This window comes from Bombina bombina, chromosome 2 (assembly GCF_027579735.1).
Source record: "Bombina bombina isolate aBomBom1 chromosome 2, aBomBom1.pri, whole genome shotgun sequence".
NCBI classification, from domain to species: domain Eukaryota; kingdom Metazoa; phylum Chordata; class Amphibia; order Anura; family Bombinatoridae; genus Bombina; species Bombina bombina.
The window spans coordinates 108946159-108964017 of NC_069500.1; the positions used below are offsets into that span (position 1 = coordinate 108946159).

The 17859-nt window shown below is 40.1% G+C and overlaps 1 protein-coding gene across 1 annotated transcript in view; it reads left to right on the top strand.

The window, feature by feature from the left end:
• Positions 1 to 17859, top strand: part of WDR70 (WD repeat domain 70) — an 811922-nt gene that overhangs the window by 195838 nt on the left and 598225 nt on the right. The window contains 1 exon segment of the mRNA XM_053701217.1: positions 15490 to 15623. Within this exon segment, the coding sequence (XP_053557192.1) occupies positions 15490 to 15623 (134 nt within the window).

The following is a 17859-nucleotide window of genomic DNA, read 5'->3' on the forward strand; positions in this document are numbered from 1 at the left end:
GGAATGGGGATTATACAGACTTGTCTCCGACGATCCAAGTAGATCAGAGGACCAGAGATTCACTCCGTTGGTGGCTGACCCTGGACAAACTGTCCCGAGGGATGAGCTTCAGAAGACCAGAGTGGGTCATTGTAACGACCGACGCCAGCCTGGTGGGCTGGGGCGCGGTCTGGAAACACCTGAAGGCTCAGGGTCTATGGTCTCAGGAAGAATCTCTTCTCCCGATAAACATTCTGGAACTGAGAGCGATATTCAATGCTCTCAAGGCTTGGCCTCAACTAGCAAAGGCCAAATTCATAAGGTTTCAATCAGACAACATGACGACTGTTGCATATATCAACCATCAGGGGGGAACAAGGAGTTCCCTGGCAATGGAGGAAGTGACCAAAGTAATTCAATGGGCAGAGCTTCACTCCTGCCACTTGTCTGCAATCCACATCCCAGGAGTGGAAAATTGGGAAGCGGATTTTCTGAGTCGTCAGACATTTCATCCGGGGGAGTGGGAACTCCATCCGGAAATCTTTGCCCAAATAACTCAATTATGGGGCTTTCCAGATATGGATTTGATGGCGTCTCGTCAGAACTTCAAGGTTCCTTGCTACGGGTCCAGATCCAGGGATCCCAAGGCGACTCTAGTAGATGCACTAGTAGCGCCCTGGACATTCAACCTAGCTTATGTGTTCCCACCGTTTCCTCTCATTCCCAGGCTGGTAGCCAGGATCAATCAGGAGAGGGCTTCGGTGATCTTGATAGCTCCTGCGTGGCCACGCAGAACTTGGTATGCAGACCTGGTGAATATGTCATCGGCTCCACCATGGAAGCTACCGTTGAGACGGGACCTTCTTGTTCAAGGTCCGTTCGAACATCCGAATCTGGCATCACTCCAACTGACTGCTTGGAGATTGAACGCTTGATTTTATCAAAGCGTGGGTTCTCAGATTCTGTCATTGATACTCTTATTCAGGCTAGAAAGCCTGTAACTAGAAAAATTTACCATAAAGTATGGAAAAAATATATCTGTTGGTGCGAATCAAAAGGATTCCCATGGAACAGGGTTAAAATTCCTAAGAATTTATCTTTTCTACAAGAGGGTTTGGAGAAAGGATTATCTGCAAGTTCTTTGAAGGGACAGATTTCTGCTTTATCTGTTTTACTTCACAAGAAGCTGGCGGCTGTGCCAGATGTTCAGGCTTTTGTTCAGGCTCTGGTTAGAATCAAGCCTGTCTACAAACCTTTGACTCCTCCTTGGAGTCTCAATTTAGTTCTTTCAGTTCTTCAAGGGGTTCCGTTTGAACCCTTACATTCCGTAGATATCAAGTTATTATCTTGGAAAGTTTTGTTTTTGGTTGCAATTTCTTCTGCTAGAAGAGTTTCAGAGTTGTCTGCTCTGCAGTGTTCTCCCCCTTATCTGGTGTTCCATGCAGATAAGGTGGTTTTGCGTACTAAACCTGGTTTTCTTCCGAAAGTTGTTTCTAACAAAAATATTAACCAGGAGATAGTTGTGCCTTCTTTGTGTCCGAATCCAGTTTCAAAGAAGGAACGTTTGTTGCACAATTTGGATGTAGTTCGTGCTCTAAAGTTCTATTTAGAGGCTACAAAGGATTTCAGACAAACATCTTCCTTGTTTGTTGTTTATTCTGGTAAAAGGAGAGGTCAAAAAGCAACTTCTACCTCTCTCTCTTTTTGGCTTAAAAGCATCATCAGATTGGCTTATGAGACTGCCGGACGGCAGCCTCCTGAAAGAATCACAGCTCATTCCACTAGGGCTGTGGCTTCCACATGGGCCTTCAAGAACGAGGCTTCTGTTGATCAGATATGTAAGGCAGCGACTTGGTCTTCACTGCACACTTTTACCAAATTTTACAAATTTGATACTTTTGCTTCTTCTGAGGCTATTTTTGGGAGAAAGGTTTTGCAAACCGTGGTGCCTTCCATCTAGGTGACCTGATTGCTCCCTCCCATCATCCGTGTCCTAAAGCTTTGGTATTGGTTCCCACAAGTAAGGATGACGCCGTGGACCGGACACACCTATGTTGGAGAAAACAGAATTTATGTTTACCTGATAAATTACTTTCTCCAACGGTGTGTCCGGTCCACGGCCCGCCCTGGTTTTTTAATCAGGTCTGATGATTTATTTTCTCTAACTACAGTCACCACGGTATCATATGATTTCTCCTATGCAAATATTCCTCCTTTACGTCGGTCGAATGACTGGGGAAGGCGGAGCCTAGGAGGGATCATGTGACCAGCTTTTCTGGGCTCTTTGCCATTTCCTGTTGGGGAGGAGAATATCCCACAAGTAAGGATGACGCCGTGGACCGGACACACCGTTGGAGAAAGTAATTTATCAGGTAAACATAAATTCTGTTTTTTGGGAGAAAGGTTTTGCAAGCCGTGGTGCCTTCCATTTAGGTGACCTGATTTGCTCCCTCCCTTCATCCGTGTCCTAAAGCTTTGGTATTGGTTCCCACAAGTAAGGATGACGCCGTGGACCGGACACACCTATGTTGGAGAAAACAGAATTTATGCTTACCTGATAAATTACTTTCTCCAACGGTGTGTCCGGTCCACGGCCCGCCCTGGTTTTTTTAATCAGGTCTGATGAATTATTTTCTCTAACTACAGTCACCACGGTATCATATGGTTTCTCCTATGCATATTTCCTCCTGTACGTCGGTCGAATGACTGGGGTAGGCGGAGCCTAGGAGGGATCATGTGACCAGCTTTGCTGGGCTCTTTGCCATTTCCTGTTGGGGAAGAGAATATCCCACAAGTAAGGATGACGCCGTGGACCGGACACACCGTTGGAGAAAGTAATTTATCAGGTAAGCATAAATTCTGTTTTTAATGTATTTAAGGATTTGCAAAATACTTTATTATGTAAGGTTTGGGACCGGGGTTTAAAATCCTGTGTAATGAAACCTCCTTAAATTATTTCTGGTATTATTAATATTGTTATTTGTAATTATTATTATTATTACTATTCTCCCTGGGTCCTAAGAGTACATTTAGCTTAAATGTAATTTAGCTTCAGAGTTTTGTATAGTTTTGCTCACTACTAATAACACATTTTTCAGCATTGCATGCAACAGAATGAAGCCTGGCAGATAATGGTTAGATGTTAAAGGTTGTTGCGGCACTGCTGTGCTGGCATTCTGTGTGGCACTTAAAGGGCCATAATACCCAAATGTTTAAACACTTGAAAGTGATGCAGCATAGCTGTAAAAAGCTGACTAAAAAATTTCTCCTGAACATCTCTATGTAAAAAAGAAACATATTTTACCTCAAAAGTTCCTCAGTAGCCACCTCCCATTGTAAAGGATTTCTAAGCAGCATTTTAGTATGTCTGTCCTGGGACAGCTTAGGGGATGAGCCTCGTGCACTCTCATGTTATTTCCCTATTCAGCTTACTATGAAACTCATGAGAGTTAAGTCAAATCTCATGAGATCACAGTAAAATAGTTCATGACCTCAGCACTGCTGATGCTGATTGGCTGCTGTTCATTTCTTCATTTTTTTATTTTTTTTTACCTGCAGCTGGGAGCAGCTGAGTATAACTTTTTACACAGAACTTACTCTGGTGAGCTGAGGAGATTGTGAGGTAAAATATCTTCCTTTTTTACATAGAGATGCTCAGGTGATATTTTCCTGTCAGCTTTTTACAGTTATACTGCATTAGTTTCAAGTGATTTAGCATATGAGTATTATGTCCCTTTAAAGGGTCATTATAGTGATATCATTACATACTCTGCGGATTAGATGTTGTAACAAATTAGAGCATGGTATTTTATTACTATAATGGCCCTTTACCTTTCAAATACATTTGTTATCCCCTTATACATGGAAGGCAAATGCCCACAGCCCAGACGCAGCAAGAGACTGCAAGGACCTCAGACAGAGCATAGCATTTTTAAAAAGATATCAATTTACTTCTGTAATCAGATTTGCTTTGTTCCCGTGATATTCTATGTTGATGAGGCACCTAGGTAGCTGTCTGGCGCTCTACATTACAGGAAATAGTGCTGCCATCTAGTGTTCTTGCAAATGGATAACATTCTTGTAAAACTGCTGCCGTATAGTGCTCCAGATATGTGCACTCTCCTGAGCTTACGTCCCTGCTTTTCAACCAAAGTTACCAAGAGAATGGAGAAACTTTGATAATAGAAGTAAATTAGTTGTTTAAAATTTCATGCTCTATGTTAGTCATAAAAGAAAAATATTGAGACTTTAAAGGGACACTAAACCCAAATTTTTTCTTTCGTGATTCAGATAGAGCATGCAATTTTAAGCAACTTTCTAATTTACTCCTATTATCAATTTTTCTTTGTTCTCTTGCTATCTTTATTTGAAAAAGAAAGTTCAGACCCTGGACAGCACTTGTTTATTGGTGGATGAATGTATCCACCAATCAGCAAGAACAACCCAGGTTGTTCACCAAAATGGGCCGGCATCTAAACTTACATTCTTGCTATTCAAATAAAGATACCAAGAGAATGAAGAACATTTGCTAATAGGAGTAAATTGGAAAAATACCAAAAAAAGGGCAAGATCTAACGATCTGCCAATAAAGAGCGCCACCTATTGATTGGCAGGAGTGGAAAGTATTAGATGTATATGTATGAATCTGTATAGATATCGATATTTTTAATAAAAAACCCACCAATATATATAAAAAAAATGTTTTCAGGTAAATGAATTAATAAATAAATAAACAAATAAATGAATCAAAGCCACTTTAAATTAATATTGCTGTTTGATAAAAGATTCCAAAATGTAAAGATAGACTTCTGATTAAATCTTAAAATATCTATGCATATGCATATCAATAAAATACGTTTCTTTGAAAAGATATATATATATTCTGTAGAGTTTATAACACACAGTACCAAATATAGATAACCTTATCTGAAAACTTTAAATAGGCAAATAAGCAAATACACTTTAAAGGATATCGTTTATATCAATATTTTGTTAGGGCTCTGTCTTCTAATCCACACTGCAGCGTCCTGGATAAAACCACCGGCAGGATAAGGTGGCTAGATGGAAAGATAACAAAAGAGAAAGAGGACAGGAGCGCAAGGGACTGATCTGAGTGTAGTATAATAAAACTTGAATTTTAATGCAAAAATAACAGTGACAAAAACACACTCACACTTTTCAACCTCAAACAAAATGAGGTATGAATATAGCACAAAAGCAAAAGGCCCCAGGGACTTGCTCACCACAAACCCTCTTCCGGTGCAATGGGTCTCCCCTTCAGTCACCGTATGTGCAGACTTCCGCTCCCAAGTTAGCCGTGCACTAGTTCCCAAAAGTCCGTGGTCTCTGGTCGAGCTGTCACAGTCAAAACCGCATACCCATAGTCCACAGGGTCTTTTGAACAAAACAAAGTACAAACAATAGTTCACGCCGGGTTCGTTCAGAATCCCACTGGAGTTTTATTATTCTACACTCAGATCAGTCCCTTGCGCTCCTGTCCTCTTTCTCAGGAGTAAATTAGAAAGTTGCTTAAAATTGCATGCTCTATCTGAATCGCAAAAGGAAAACATTTGGGTTCAGCGTCGCTTTAAGAAATAGAATTTGTTGAAGAGTTGTAAATAATAGAACATTGGTGTAGAATCCTGTATGTGTGTATCTGTGTGTATTCAGTAACACTAGTATGTCGCTTCAGTGGACCATGCAGATATTGACTGCAAGCAAAAACAGTGCCATATATCTAGTTCAATGGACACTGAACCCACATTTCTTCTGTTAAGTGTGATCAGTCCACGGGTCATCATTACTTCTGGGATATTAACTGCTCCCCTACAGGAAGTGCAAGAGGATTCACCCAGCAGAGCTGCATATAGCTCCTCCCCTCTACGTCACTCCCAGTCATTCTCTTGCACCCAGCAACTAGATAGGTCGTGTGAGAGGACTATGGTGATTATACTTAGTTTTATATCTTCAATCAAAAGTTTGTTATTTTAAAATAGCACCGGAGTGTGTTATTACCTCTCTGGCAGAGTTTGAGGAAGAATCTACCAGAGTTTTGCTATGATTTTAGCCGGAGTAGTTAAGATCATATTGCTGTTCTCGGCCATCTGAGGAGTGAGGTAAACTTCAGATCAGGGGACAGCGGGCAGATGAATCTGCATAGAGGTATGTAGCAGTTTTTATTTTCTGACAATGGAATTGATGAGAAAATCCTGCCATACCGATATAATGTCATGTATGTATACTTTACACTTCAGTATTCTGGGAGAATGGTACTTCACTAGAATTACACTGTAAGAAAGACATAAAGCTGTTTAATAACTAGAGATTATGTTTAACGTTTTTGCTGGAATGTAAAATCGTTTTCATTTGCTGAGGTACTGAGTGAATAAATGTTTGGGCACCATTTTTCCACTTGGCAGTTGCTTAAATCTGTTTTTTTCTGTCAGTTTCTGTTCTCCCTCACTGCTGTGTGTGTGGGGGAGGGGCGCTTTTACTATGCATCAAATATTTCAGTCAGCAACTCATTGTATTCCCTGCATGATCTGGTTCATCTCTACAGAGCTCAGGGGTCTTCAAAACTTATTTTGAGGGAGGTAATTTCTCTCAGCAGAGCTGTGAGAATTATAGTTTGACTGAAATAAAAACTTTTATTCTGTAATTTGTTTCCTGCTTTCAGAAATTGTTATCTTTGCTAATGGGATTAAACCTTTGCTAAAGTTGTGTTGTTTACAAGGATTGAGGCTATAACTGTTTCAATTTATTAATTTTTAACTGTCATAGATCTTCTGTGCTTCTTAAAGGCACAGTACGTTTTAATATTATTCTATTTGAATTGTATTTCCAAGTTGCAAGTTTATTTGCTAGTGTGTTAAACATGTCTGATTCAGAAGATGATACCTGTGTCATTTGTTGCAATGCCAAAGTGGAGCCCAATAGAAATTTATGTACTAACTGTATTGATGCTACTTTAAATAAAAATCAATCTGTACAAATTGAACAAATTTCACCAAACAACGAGGGGAGAGTTATGCCGACTAACTCGCCTCACGTGTCAGTACCTACATCTCCCGCTCAGAGGGAGGTGCGTGATATTGTAGCGCCGAGTACAGCTGGGCGGCCATTACAAATCACATTACAGGATATGGCTACTGTTATGACTGAGGTTTTGGCTAAATTACCAGAACTAAAAGGTAAGCGTGATCACTCTGGGGTGAGAACAGAGTGCGCTGATAATATTAGGGCCATGTCAGACACTGCGTCACAGGTGGCAGAACATGAGGACGGAGAACTTCATTCTGTGGGTGACGGTTCTGATCCAAACAGACTGGATTCAGATATTTCAAATTTTAAATTTAAACTGGAAAACCTCCGTGTATTACTAGGGGAGGTGTTAGCGGCTCTGAATGATTGTAACACAGTTGCAATACCAGAGAAAATGTGTAGGTTGGATAAATATTTTGCGGTACCGACGAGTACTGAGGTTTTTCCTATACCTAAGAGACTTACTGAAATTGTTACTAAGGAGTGGGATACACCCGGTGTGCCGTTCTCACCCCCTCCGATATTTAGAAAAATGTTTCCAATAGACGCCACCACAAGGGACTTATGGCAAACGGTCCCTAAGGTGGAGGGAGCAGTTTCTACTTTAGCTAAGCGTACCACTATCCCGGTGGAGGATAGCTGTGCTTTTTCAGATCCAATGGATAAAAAGTTAGAGGGTTACCTTAAGAAAATGTTTGTTCAACAAGGTTTTATATTGCAACCCCTTGCATGCATTGCGCCGATCACGGCTGCAGCGGCATTCTGGATTGAGTCTCTGGAAGAGAACATTGGTTCAGCTACTCTGGACGACATTACGGACAGGCTTAGAGTCCTTAAACTAGCTAATTCATTCATTTCGGAGGCCGTAGTACATCTTACTAAACTTACGGCGAAGAATTCAGGATTCGCCATTCAGGCACGCAGGGCGCTGTGGCTAAAATCCTTGTCAGCTGATGTTACTTCTAAGTCTAAATTGCTTAATATACCTTTCAAAGGGATCGGATCTAGTGGGGGGCAGACTTTCTCTCTTCGCCCAGGCTTGGGCAAGAGATGTTCAGGATCCCTGGGCGCTAGAGATAATATCTCAGGGATACCTTCTGGACTTCAAATACTCTCCTCCAAGAGAGAGATTTCATCTGTCAAGATTGTCAACAATCCAGACAAAGAAAGAGGCTTTTCTACGCTGCGTACAAGAGCTCTTGTTAATGGGAGTAATCCATCCAGTTCCACGATCGGAACAGGGACAGGGGTTTTACTCAAATCTGTTTGTGGTTCCCAAAAAAGAGGGAACTTTCAGACCAATCCTGGACTTAAAGATCCTAAACAAATTCCTAAGAGTTCCATCGTTCAAGATGGAGACTATTCGGACAATTTTACCTATGATCCAAGAGGGTCAGTACATGACCACTGTAGATTTAAAAGATGCTTACCTGCACATACCGATTCACAAAGATCATTACCGGTACCTAAGGTTTGCCTTCCTAGACAGGCATTACCAGTTTGTGGCTCTTCCATTCGGATTGGCTACAGCGCCAAGAATCTTCACAAAGGTTCTGGGTGCTCTTCTGGCGGTACTAAGACCGCGGGGAATCTCGGTAGCTCCATACCTAGACGACATTCTGATACAAGCTTCAAGCTTTCAAACTGCCAAGTCTCATACAGAGTTAGTGCTGGCATTTCTAAGGTCACATGGATGGAAGGTGAACGAAAAGAAAAGTTCACTCGTTCCACTCACAAGAGTTCCCTTCCTGGGGACTCTTATAGATTCTGTAGAAATGAAGATTTACCTGACAGAGGACAGGCTATCAAGACTTCAAAGTGCTTGCCGCACTCTTCATTCCATTCAACACCCGTCAGTGGCTCAATGTATGGAGGTAATCGGCTTAATGGTAGCGGCAATGGACATAGTACCCTTTGCACGCTTACACCTCAGACCACTGCAACTGTGCATGCTAGGTCAGTGGAATGGGGATTACTCAGACTTATCCCCTTCTCTGAATCTGGATCAAGAGACCAGAAATTCTCTTCTATGGTGGCTTTCTCGGCCACACCTGTCCAGGGGGATGCCATTCAGCAGACCAGACTGGACAATTGTAACAACAGACGCCAGCCTTCTAGGTTGGGGTGCCGTCTGGAATTCCCTGAAGGCTCAGGGACTATGGAGTCAGGAGGAGAGTCTCCTGCCAATAAACATTCTGGAATTGAGAGCAGTTCTCAATGCCCTCCTGGCTTGGCCCCAGTTGACAACTCGGGGGTTCATCAGGTTTCAGTCGGACAACATCACGACTGTAGCTTACATCAACCATCAGGGAGGGACAAGAAGCTCCCTAGCTATGATGGAAGTATCAAAGATAATTCGCTGGGCAGAGTCTCACTCTTGCCACCTGTCAGCAATCCACATCCCGGGAGTGGAGAACTGGGAGGCGGATTTCTTAAGTCGTCAGACTTTTCATCCGGGGGAGTGGGAACTTCATCCGGAGGTCTTTGCCCAAATACTTCGACGTTGGGGCAAACCAGAGATAGATCTCATGGCGTCTCGACAGAACGCCAAGCTTCCTCGTTACGGGTCCAGATCCAGGGATCCAGGAGCAGTCCTGATAGATGCTCTGACAGCACCTTGGGACTTCAGGCTTAGGTGTTTCCACCCTTCCCGTTGCTTCCTCGATTGATAGCCAGAATCAAACAAGAGAGAGCATCAGTGATTCTAATAGCACCTGCGTGGCCACCCAGGACTTGGTATGCAGACCTGGTGGACATGTCATCCTGTCCGCCTTGGTCTCTACCTCTGAAACAGGACCTTCTGATACAGGGTCCCTTCAAACATCAAAATCTAACTTCTCTGAAGCTGACTGCTTGGAAATTGAACGCTTAATTTTATCAAGACGTGGGTTTTCTGAGTCAGTTATTAGTACCTTAATACAGACTAGGAAACCTGTTACCAGAAGATTTACCATAAGATATGGCGTAAATACCTACATTGGTGTGAATCCAAAGGTTACTCTTGGAGTAAGGTTAGGATTCCTAGGATATTGTCTTTTCTACAAGAAGGTTTAGAAAAGGGTTTATCTGCTAGTTCATTAAAGGGACAGATCTCAGCTCTGTCCATTCTGTTACACAAACGTCTGTCAGAAGTTCCTGACGTCCAGGCTTTTTGTCAGGCTTTGGCCAGGATTAAGCCTGTGTTTAAAACTGTTGCTCCACCATGGAGTTTAAACCTTGTTCTTAATGTTTTACAGGGCGTTCCGTTTGAACCCCTTCATTCCATTGATATAAAGTTGTTATCTTGGAAAGTTCTATTTTTAATGGCTATTTCCTCGGCTCGAAGAGTCTCTGAATTATCAGCCTTACATTGTGATTCTCCTTATTTGATTTTTCATTCGGATAAGGTAGTCCTGCGTACTAAACCTGGGTTCTTACCTAAGGTAGTTACTAACAGGAATATCAATCAAGAGATTGTTGTCCCTTCTTTATGCCCAAATCCTTCTTCAAAGAAGGAACGTCTACTGCACAACCTGGATGTAGTCCGGGCTCTAAAATTTTACTTGCAGGCAACTAAGGAATTCCGACAAACGTCTTCTCTGTTTGTCATTTACTCTGGGCAGAGGAGAGGTCAAAAAGCTTCCGCTACCTCTCTTTCTTTTTGGCTTCGTAGCATAATTCGTTTAGCTTATGAGACTGCTGGACAGCAGCCCCCTGAAAGAATTACAGCTCATTCTACTAGAGCTGTGGCTTCCACTTGGGCCTTCAAGAATGAGGCCTCTGTTGAACAGATTTGCAAGGCTGCAACTTGGTCTTCGCTTCATACTTTTTCCAAATTTTACAAATTTGACACCTTTGCTTCATCGGAGGCTATTTTTGGGAGAAAGGTTCTTCAGGCAGTGGTTCCTTCTGTATAAAGAGTCTGCCTATCCCTCCCGTCATCCGTGTACTTTTGCTTTGGTATTGGTATCCCAGAAGTAATGATGACCCGTGGACTGATCACACTTAACAGAAGAAAACATAATTTATGCTTACCTGATAAATTCCTTTCTTCTGTAGTGTGATCAGTCCACGGCCCGCCCTGTTTTTAAGGCAGGTAAATATTTTTTAATTTATACTCCAGTCACCACTTCACCCTTGGCTTTTCCTTTCTCGTTGGTCCTTGGTCGAATGACTGGGAGTGACGTAGAGGGGAGGAGCTATATGCAGCTCTGCTGGGTGAATCCTCTTGCACTTCCTGTAGGGGAGCAGTTAATATCCCAGAAGTAATGATGACCCGTGGACTGATCACACTACAGAAGAAAGGAATTTATCAGGTAAGCATAAATTATGTTTTTTTCTTTCATGATTCAGATAGAGCATGCAATTTTATGCAGCTTTCTAATTTACTCCTATTATCAATTTTTCTTCATTCTCTTGCTATCTTTATTTGAAATAGAAGGCATCTAAGCTAAGTAACCAGCCAATTTTTGGTTTAGAACCCTGGACAGCACTTGTTTATTGGTGGGTGAATTTATCTACCAATCAGCAAGAACAACCCAGGTTGTTCACCAAAAATGGTCCGGCTTCTATACTTACATTCTTGCTTTTCAAATAAAGATACCAAGAGAATAAAGAAAATCTGATAATAGGAGTAATTTAGAAAGTTGCTTGAAATTGCATGCTCTATCTGAATCACGAAAGAAAAAAACGTTGGGTTCAGTGTCCCTTTAAAGGGACACTGAACCCAAATTTTTTCTTTTGTAATTCAGAAAGAGCATTCAATTTTAAGCAACTTTCTAATTTACTCCTATTATCAATTTTTCTTCTTTCTCTTGCTATCGTTATTTGAAAAAGAAGGCATCTGAGCTTTTTTTTGGTTTAAGTACTTTGGACAGCACTTTTTTATTGGTGGATGAATTTATCCACCAATCAGCAAGGACAACCCAGGTTGTTCACCAAAAATGGGCCGGCATCTAAACTTACATTCTTGCATTTCAAATAAAGATACCAAGAGAATGAAGAAAATTTGATAATAGGAGTAAATTAGAAAGTTGCTTAAAATTTCATGCTCAATCTGAATCACGAAAGAATTTTTTTGGGTACAGTGTCCCTTTAAGTTAGTTTAACTGAAAGTTGTCTGTATTCTATATTCATTATAATGAGGCCCCCCTCAAGCGAAAAATGTGGGCTCCCCTGCTCTAAAAGCTATAAGTTTACTGTAGCTATCTTATTTAGGCAAGCTATTATTTAGTGCCTAGTCACATTATAAAATGATATAAATGCAAGATATTTAAATATTCTATTTTGTGTTTCTTTATGCTTTCATCATCTACAACCATAGCTTAGTAGCTTCCTTAGCTATGGAACATATGCAAGGTGATGCAAGGGTGACTGCTTTCACTTATTCATGATTTAAATAGACCATGTAAAAGTGAGATCTGACTGTTCCACATCAAACCAGTGACTAACTTAAAGAAATAAATCCCAGTATGTTGCTTCTTTTATCTTTAATTGAGCACAAATATATTAGTCACCCCAGACTCCTAGGAGTTCTCTGCTGGTCAGTTAAAGGTCCCCTACAAAGGTCAAGGTTCTAAGGGTTAAGATGTAGGGGCTAATTAAAAGCTTCAGCTTATGACCATAGAACTTTTTTGACCTTTAGCATTTTATTGCTGTGATAAACTGCAGTGAGTAATCCTATGTGTTACAGCTGGGTCAGAGTATCCAAAACCAAAAACTCCACAGAACTGGATATATGTTACTAATTTTAAAACCATGGAGATTCTTCCGCTGCAGCTTATGTTATACATTTCATACGGAGATAGTGATAAGAAATTTTTTTTATTGAAAATTAAAAATAAAATATATATGAAAATTGAGAACCATTTCAGTAGACACTTCCATTCTTGTATGATTGTCCGATGTGGAAATCTAACAAATATGAGTGTGGGTCCCTCTTGAAAGAATGTTGGGCCTTGACCTGCTAGAGGGATCACCCACATTTGGGTTCTCCTCCCTGGAATCCCCTAAAGACTATAAATAGGCTCTACTGTCGCTGTACACACGCAGGTTATTAGTCTCTTAAAACTAATATTGGGAGGAAAAAAAGGGAATACAAACCTCCTTTTGGTTTCTCCATGCATCATTTGAGACACTTTAACACTACCACTTGGGGATAATCACAAAGAATAGTTAAAAAACAAAACAAAAAAATTGTAGAGCTAAAACGTTCATCAATCTGATATGTTTTGGCCCTATGAGCTTTTTTTTTGTTTTTTTTTTGTTCTTGATGATTATTTAAAAGGATTTAAAAAAGCAAAATTTAAAAAAGTTTTACTGTGTCTGAACATCTTATTATTGCTATACTACCTGTATATGTATTTAACCCCTGCAAAAAGGTTAAATACATAAAGCCAGCTCCAGAGCAGCAGTGCACTACTGGTACCTAACTGAACACATCAGGTGAGCCAATAGCAAGACACGTGTGTAGCCACCAATCATCAGCTGAGCTTACCTAGGTATGCTTTTTAACTAGGGATACAAAGCAAAGTAAGCAGATTTTATAATAGAAGTAAATTTGAAAAGTCTCTTAAAATTGCTTCATTTTGACTTTCACGTTCCTTTTAAACACTGCATTTAGCCATCAATCAGCAAGCACTCCCCAGGTGCTGAACCAAAGATGGGCCGGCTCCTAAGCTTACATTCCTGCTTTTTTGTTCAAATAAAGATACCAAGAGAACAAAGAAGACTTGATAATAGGAGTAAATTAGAAAGTTGCTTAAAATTGCATCCTCTATCTGAATCATGAAAACATAAAATTTGGGTTCAGCATCCCTCAGAGCCATCGCTAACACTCACCCACCTTGAGGGCAATCTGGGGGCTACCATCAACTCCCACCCTGGCGATCGGGCCTGTATAGTGACAGACTTTGCCGGGGCTTCACGTTTTATGCAGTGACGTCATGCGCAATTACATTATATATTTAAAAAATACAATAGACAGTATAGGGAAATGGGAGCATGCTGCTTAAATGCCTGTATCTCAGCCATCTAAGCAGCTACAGACCACCAAGACCCACCGTTGGAAAGGTAATTGCCTAACCTTTCCAATGGTATACATCTTGGGGACCTGAAAGAAAAAAAGTTAAAAAAATAGAGAACCCTCAAATAAATCCAGCTTAGCACCCAGGTGGGAAAGTGCTTAGCACTCATAGGGGCCAGCAGGTAAAATTTATTTTGGGTAAACTGTCCATTTTAAACATTCCCCTAAACAACATCACAATATGGTTTAACCTATAGTTTTATTTTTTAAGATTATCATCAGAATGAACTTGTAATGGCCTATCTATTATCCATCTCTAATTTTGTAATTATGAATGGCTGGTGTTTATTTCCTTATCCCTCTACATCTGCAGTCACTGTATTTGACTCTTGGTAAAATTAACTAGTCTGGTGAATTGACTTGTATCAGTGACCCAGTCAGTTAATAAATTCATTATTTTTATTTGTTACATTTAAAAGCTGTAATTTTAGCCCCATAACTATAGCCCTGTATATCTTGTGACGTACCTTGACGTTAAGGGGTTTGTTTTTATGTTTGTGGATGTGATACTCTACTTGACAAAGCTGTAGAAGTGTTCCTTATTAGCCAGTTCATTTCTGTCCCACAAACTAACTAATCATTGTTAGTTTAGAAATCAAAATAAAGAGGTTTAAATAGAATTCCACATAAAATGTTACTAGGAGCAGTAAAAAACGTTTGCAGTATTCTCTTATTCACTCTGAATAATCTCTTCTAGATTCTACACATTTTTTATGACTGTGATATCTCATTTACATCTGTCCCTAATTGTATATTTGACTATAAGATACTTTTAAAAGGGTATGTTCCTGGGCTGCAAAACAATAAAAGTTTTGTTAACAAAATTAAAATTAAAATGCATTTAAAAATGTTTGTATGATTTTTTTTTCAATGTACCTGTTAACTGCCCATATATACCGGTACTCTATACATATGGAAAAGAAAAGATTATGTCCCTTCAATGTTTTTAATTGAAAATGTGTTTTTTAAACCTGGTTGTATAGTGCGCAGCCATATACATACTATACATTTTCTGTATAGTTTCCATAGCTTGTGTATACAAACATCTAATTATCAATGTCTAAATTCACTAAAATAAACAAAAATAAGTGTAAGTTCAATGATGTATGATTTGGAAAGTTGCCTAAAGTTGATATTTACAGCTTACAGATAATGTTTCATGCTTTGGTAAAAAAATATGCAGCTAATACCTTAAGCGTATCTAACTGCCTTGCAAGTCTGGGTTGTACATAAACACTTTGTTTTATATTTGCTGCCAGAAGAGAAGAACTGAACCCAAAACTAACCAAAGAATGTAATTGTATTTTTTTCTCTGCACCCTTTGCATAGATTAATGTTTTGAAAGTATAAATCTGTTCATTTAGGAGCACTGAACTAAATAACACGTCACTGGTGTTCCTGTCTAGGTTTCTGCCTTAGGATTGGACCCTTCTGGCGCCCGTCTGGTAACTGGAGGTTTTGACTACGATGTTCAATTTTGGGATTTTGCAGGGATGGACGCTTCCCTTAGAGCATTTCGATCACTTCAGCCTTGTGAATGGTATGTGCCTTATTTATGTAGAGGTGACCACGGATGGTGGGGTGAGAACTTGGTATAACCAGTGGGACTATACTGTAGGAGTATGCACCTTCTTCATGCACGAGGGTAGCTACTCATTTAAATATCCCGAAAAACTCTGTGCTAACCCAGTACCACATAACAATACGGGAATTCATCTTAAAATAGCAATAATAGAAACCTGAATGGGTTAAAGCATTTTATTATTGTACTATTGCTTGTGTTTAACTTTAATGCCCACAGAGAGTTACAATACAGTTAATGGACATAAACCCCCCCAAAAAAATATTCAGATAGAACATACAATTTTAAACAACTTTCCAATTTACTTCTATTATCAAATTTTCTTGTTATCCTTTTTTGAAATGCAGGAAAGTAAGCTCAGAAGTGTGCACGTGCCTGCAGTACTATATTGCAGCAGTTTTGCAACAATGTTATACATTAACAAGAACACTAGATGGCAACACTATTTCCTGTCCATGAATTGCTCTAGATATTGCTTCAACATAGAATAACAAGAGAATGAAGCAAGTTTGTTAATAGAAGTAAATTGGATTTTTTTTTTAAAGTGTATGCTCTGTCTGATTCATAAAAGAAACATTTTGGGTTTTATGTCCTTTTAAAGTGAACTCTAGATCAGCAATGCACTGCTGACCCTGAGCGGAACTAGGATTGCAACCTTTTTAGGAAATAAAAAATATACCAGCCATGCTCATTAGCATTAGCGGACATTTGCTTAAAATGATTACACAGCATAACTAAAGCTGCTAGGACTAGATGTAAAATATTACTGATTTATAATTAGATTCCAATACACGTAAAATATGTTTCAATATGACAGCATCTTTATTTCTATAAATGATTTATTGTTTATGTTGACTTGAACATTAAAAATACCAGCCTTGTAAGTTAAACACCTCCCTAAGCAGAACATGACCAGTGACTGGTGGCTACACACATATGCCGCTCCTTATGGTTCTGCAGGGCTATTCAGTTCTGGACCAGTACTGCAATGCTTTAAAGGGACCGTCAAGTCAGAATTAAAATTTCATGATTCAGATAGGGCATGCAGTTTTAAACAACTTTCCAATTTACTTTATTCTCAGTGCATTTTGACAGTTTTTCACAGCTAGACAAGGCTAGTTTGTGCGTGACATATAGATAACATTGTGCTCACTCCTGTTGGGTTGAGTCAGCACTGATGGCTAATAAGGGGGGCAGTCTGCAGAGGCTTAGATAGAAGGTAATCACAGAGGTAAAAAGTATATTCATATAACTGTGTTGGTTATGCAAAACCTGGGAATGGGTTATAAAGCGATTGTTTTATCCACTGTTTGACTATTTTGCAAAAATGCTTAATATTTTTATATTCCTTTTTTGCCACATTTTGTCTCTACAAAAAACTACTTTACTCAATTACTCCTTCCCCCTCACCACCTGCACTGCTCAGCCCATCTCTCTTAACCTCACCTTACTTTTGTATTCATGAACTTCACACATTCCTAAAGACTCTCTCTCCCCCTCGCACATTATCCCAAAAACAGTCTCATTACTGCAAATCAGCATCTCATCTCGTGTCACTCTCCCTATTGCTCATACTAGCTGCTGGTGACATCTCCCCTAATCCTGGTCCCCTACAACTTCTTAGCCTTGCACACTCATGTGTGCCTTTCAATAGACTTCAAAAACAAAACTCTGGTAACCTTAATCTCATTCCTCTTGCATCTAAAAACTCCACCCCTTCACTTGTGCACTATGGAACTCTCGCTCTGTTTGCAACAAGCTCACTTCTATCCATGACCTCTTTATCTCCCACTCAATCTTCTGGCTTTCTCCTTTAGACACAGCTTCCGCCGCTGCACTGTCACATGGGGGTCTTCACTTCAGCCCCACTCCTAGGTATGATAATAGACAAGGAGGTGGTGTCGGTATTTTAGTTTCGTCTCGTTGCACCGTTTGACAAATACAGTCTCTTCCCTCACATTTTCTTAATTCGAAACACACACAATTCGCTTATTCTCTCCCCTCTCTATACGTGTTGCAGTCATATACCGCCCCCCTGGCTTATCAACTTTATTTCTAGATCACTTTCCTGCCTGGCTACCTTATTTCCTTTCCTGAGACATCCCTGCCCTCATTATTGGTGACTTCAACCTCCCTGTTGACAACCCCACTGCCTCCTCTGCAAAACAACTTCTGCAACTCACTTCCTCTTTCG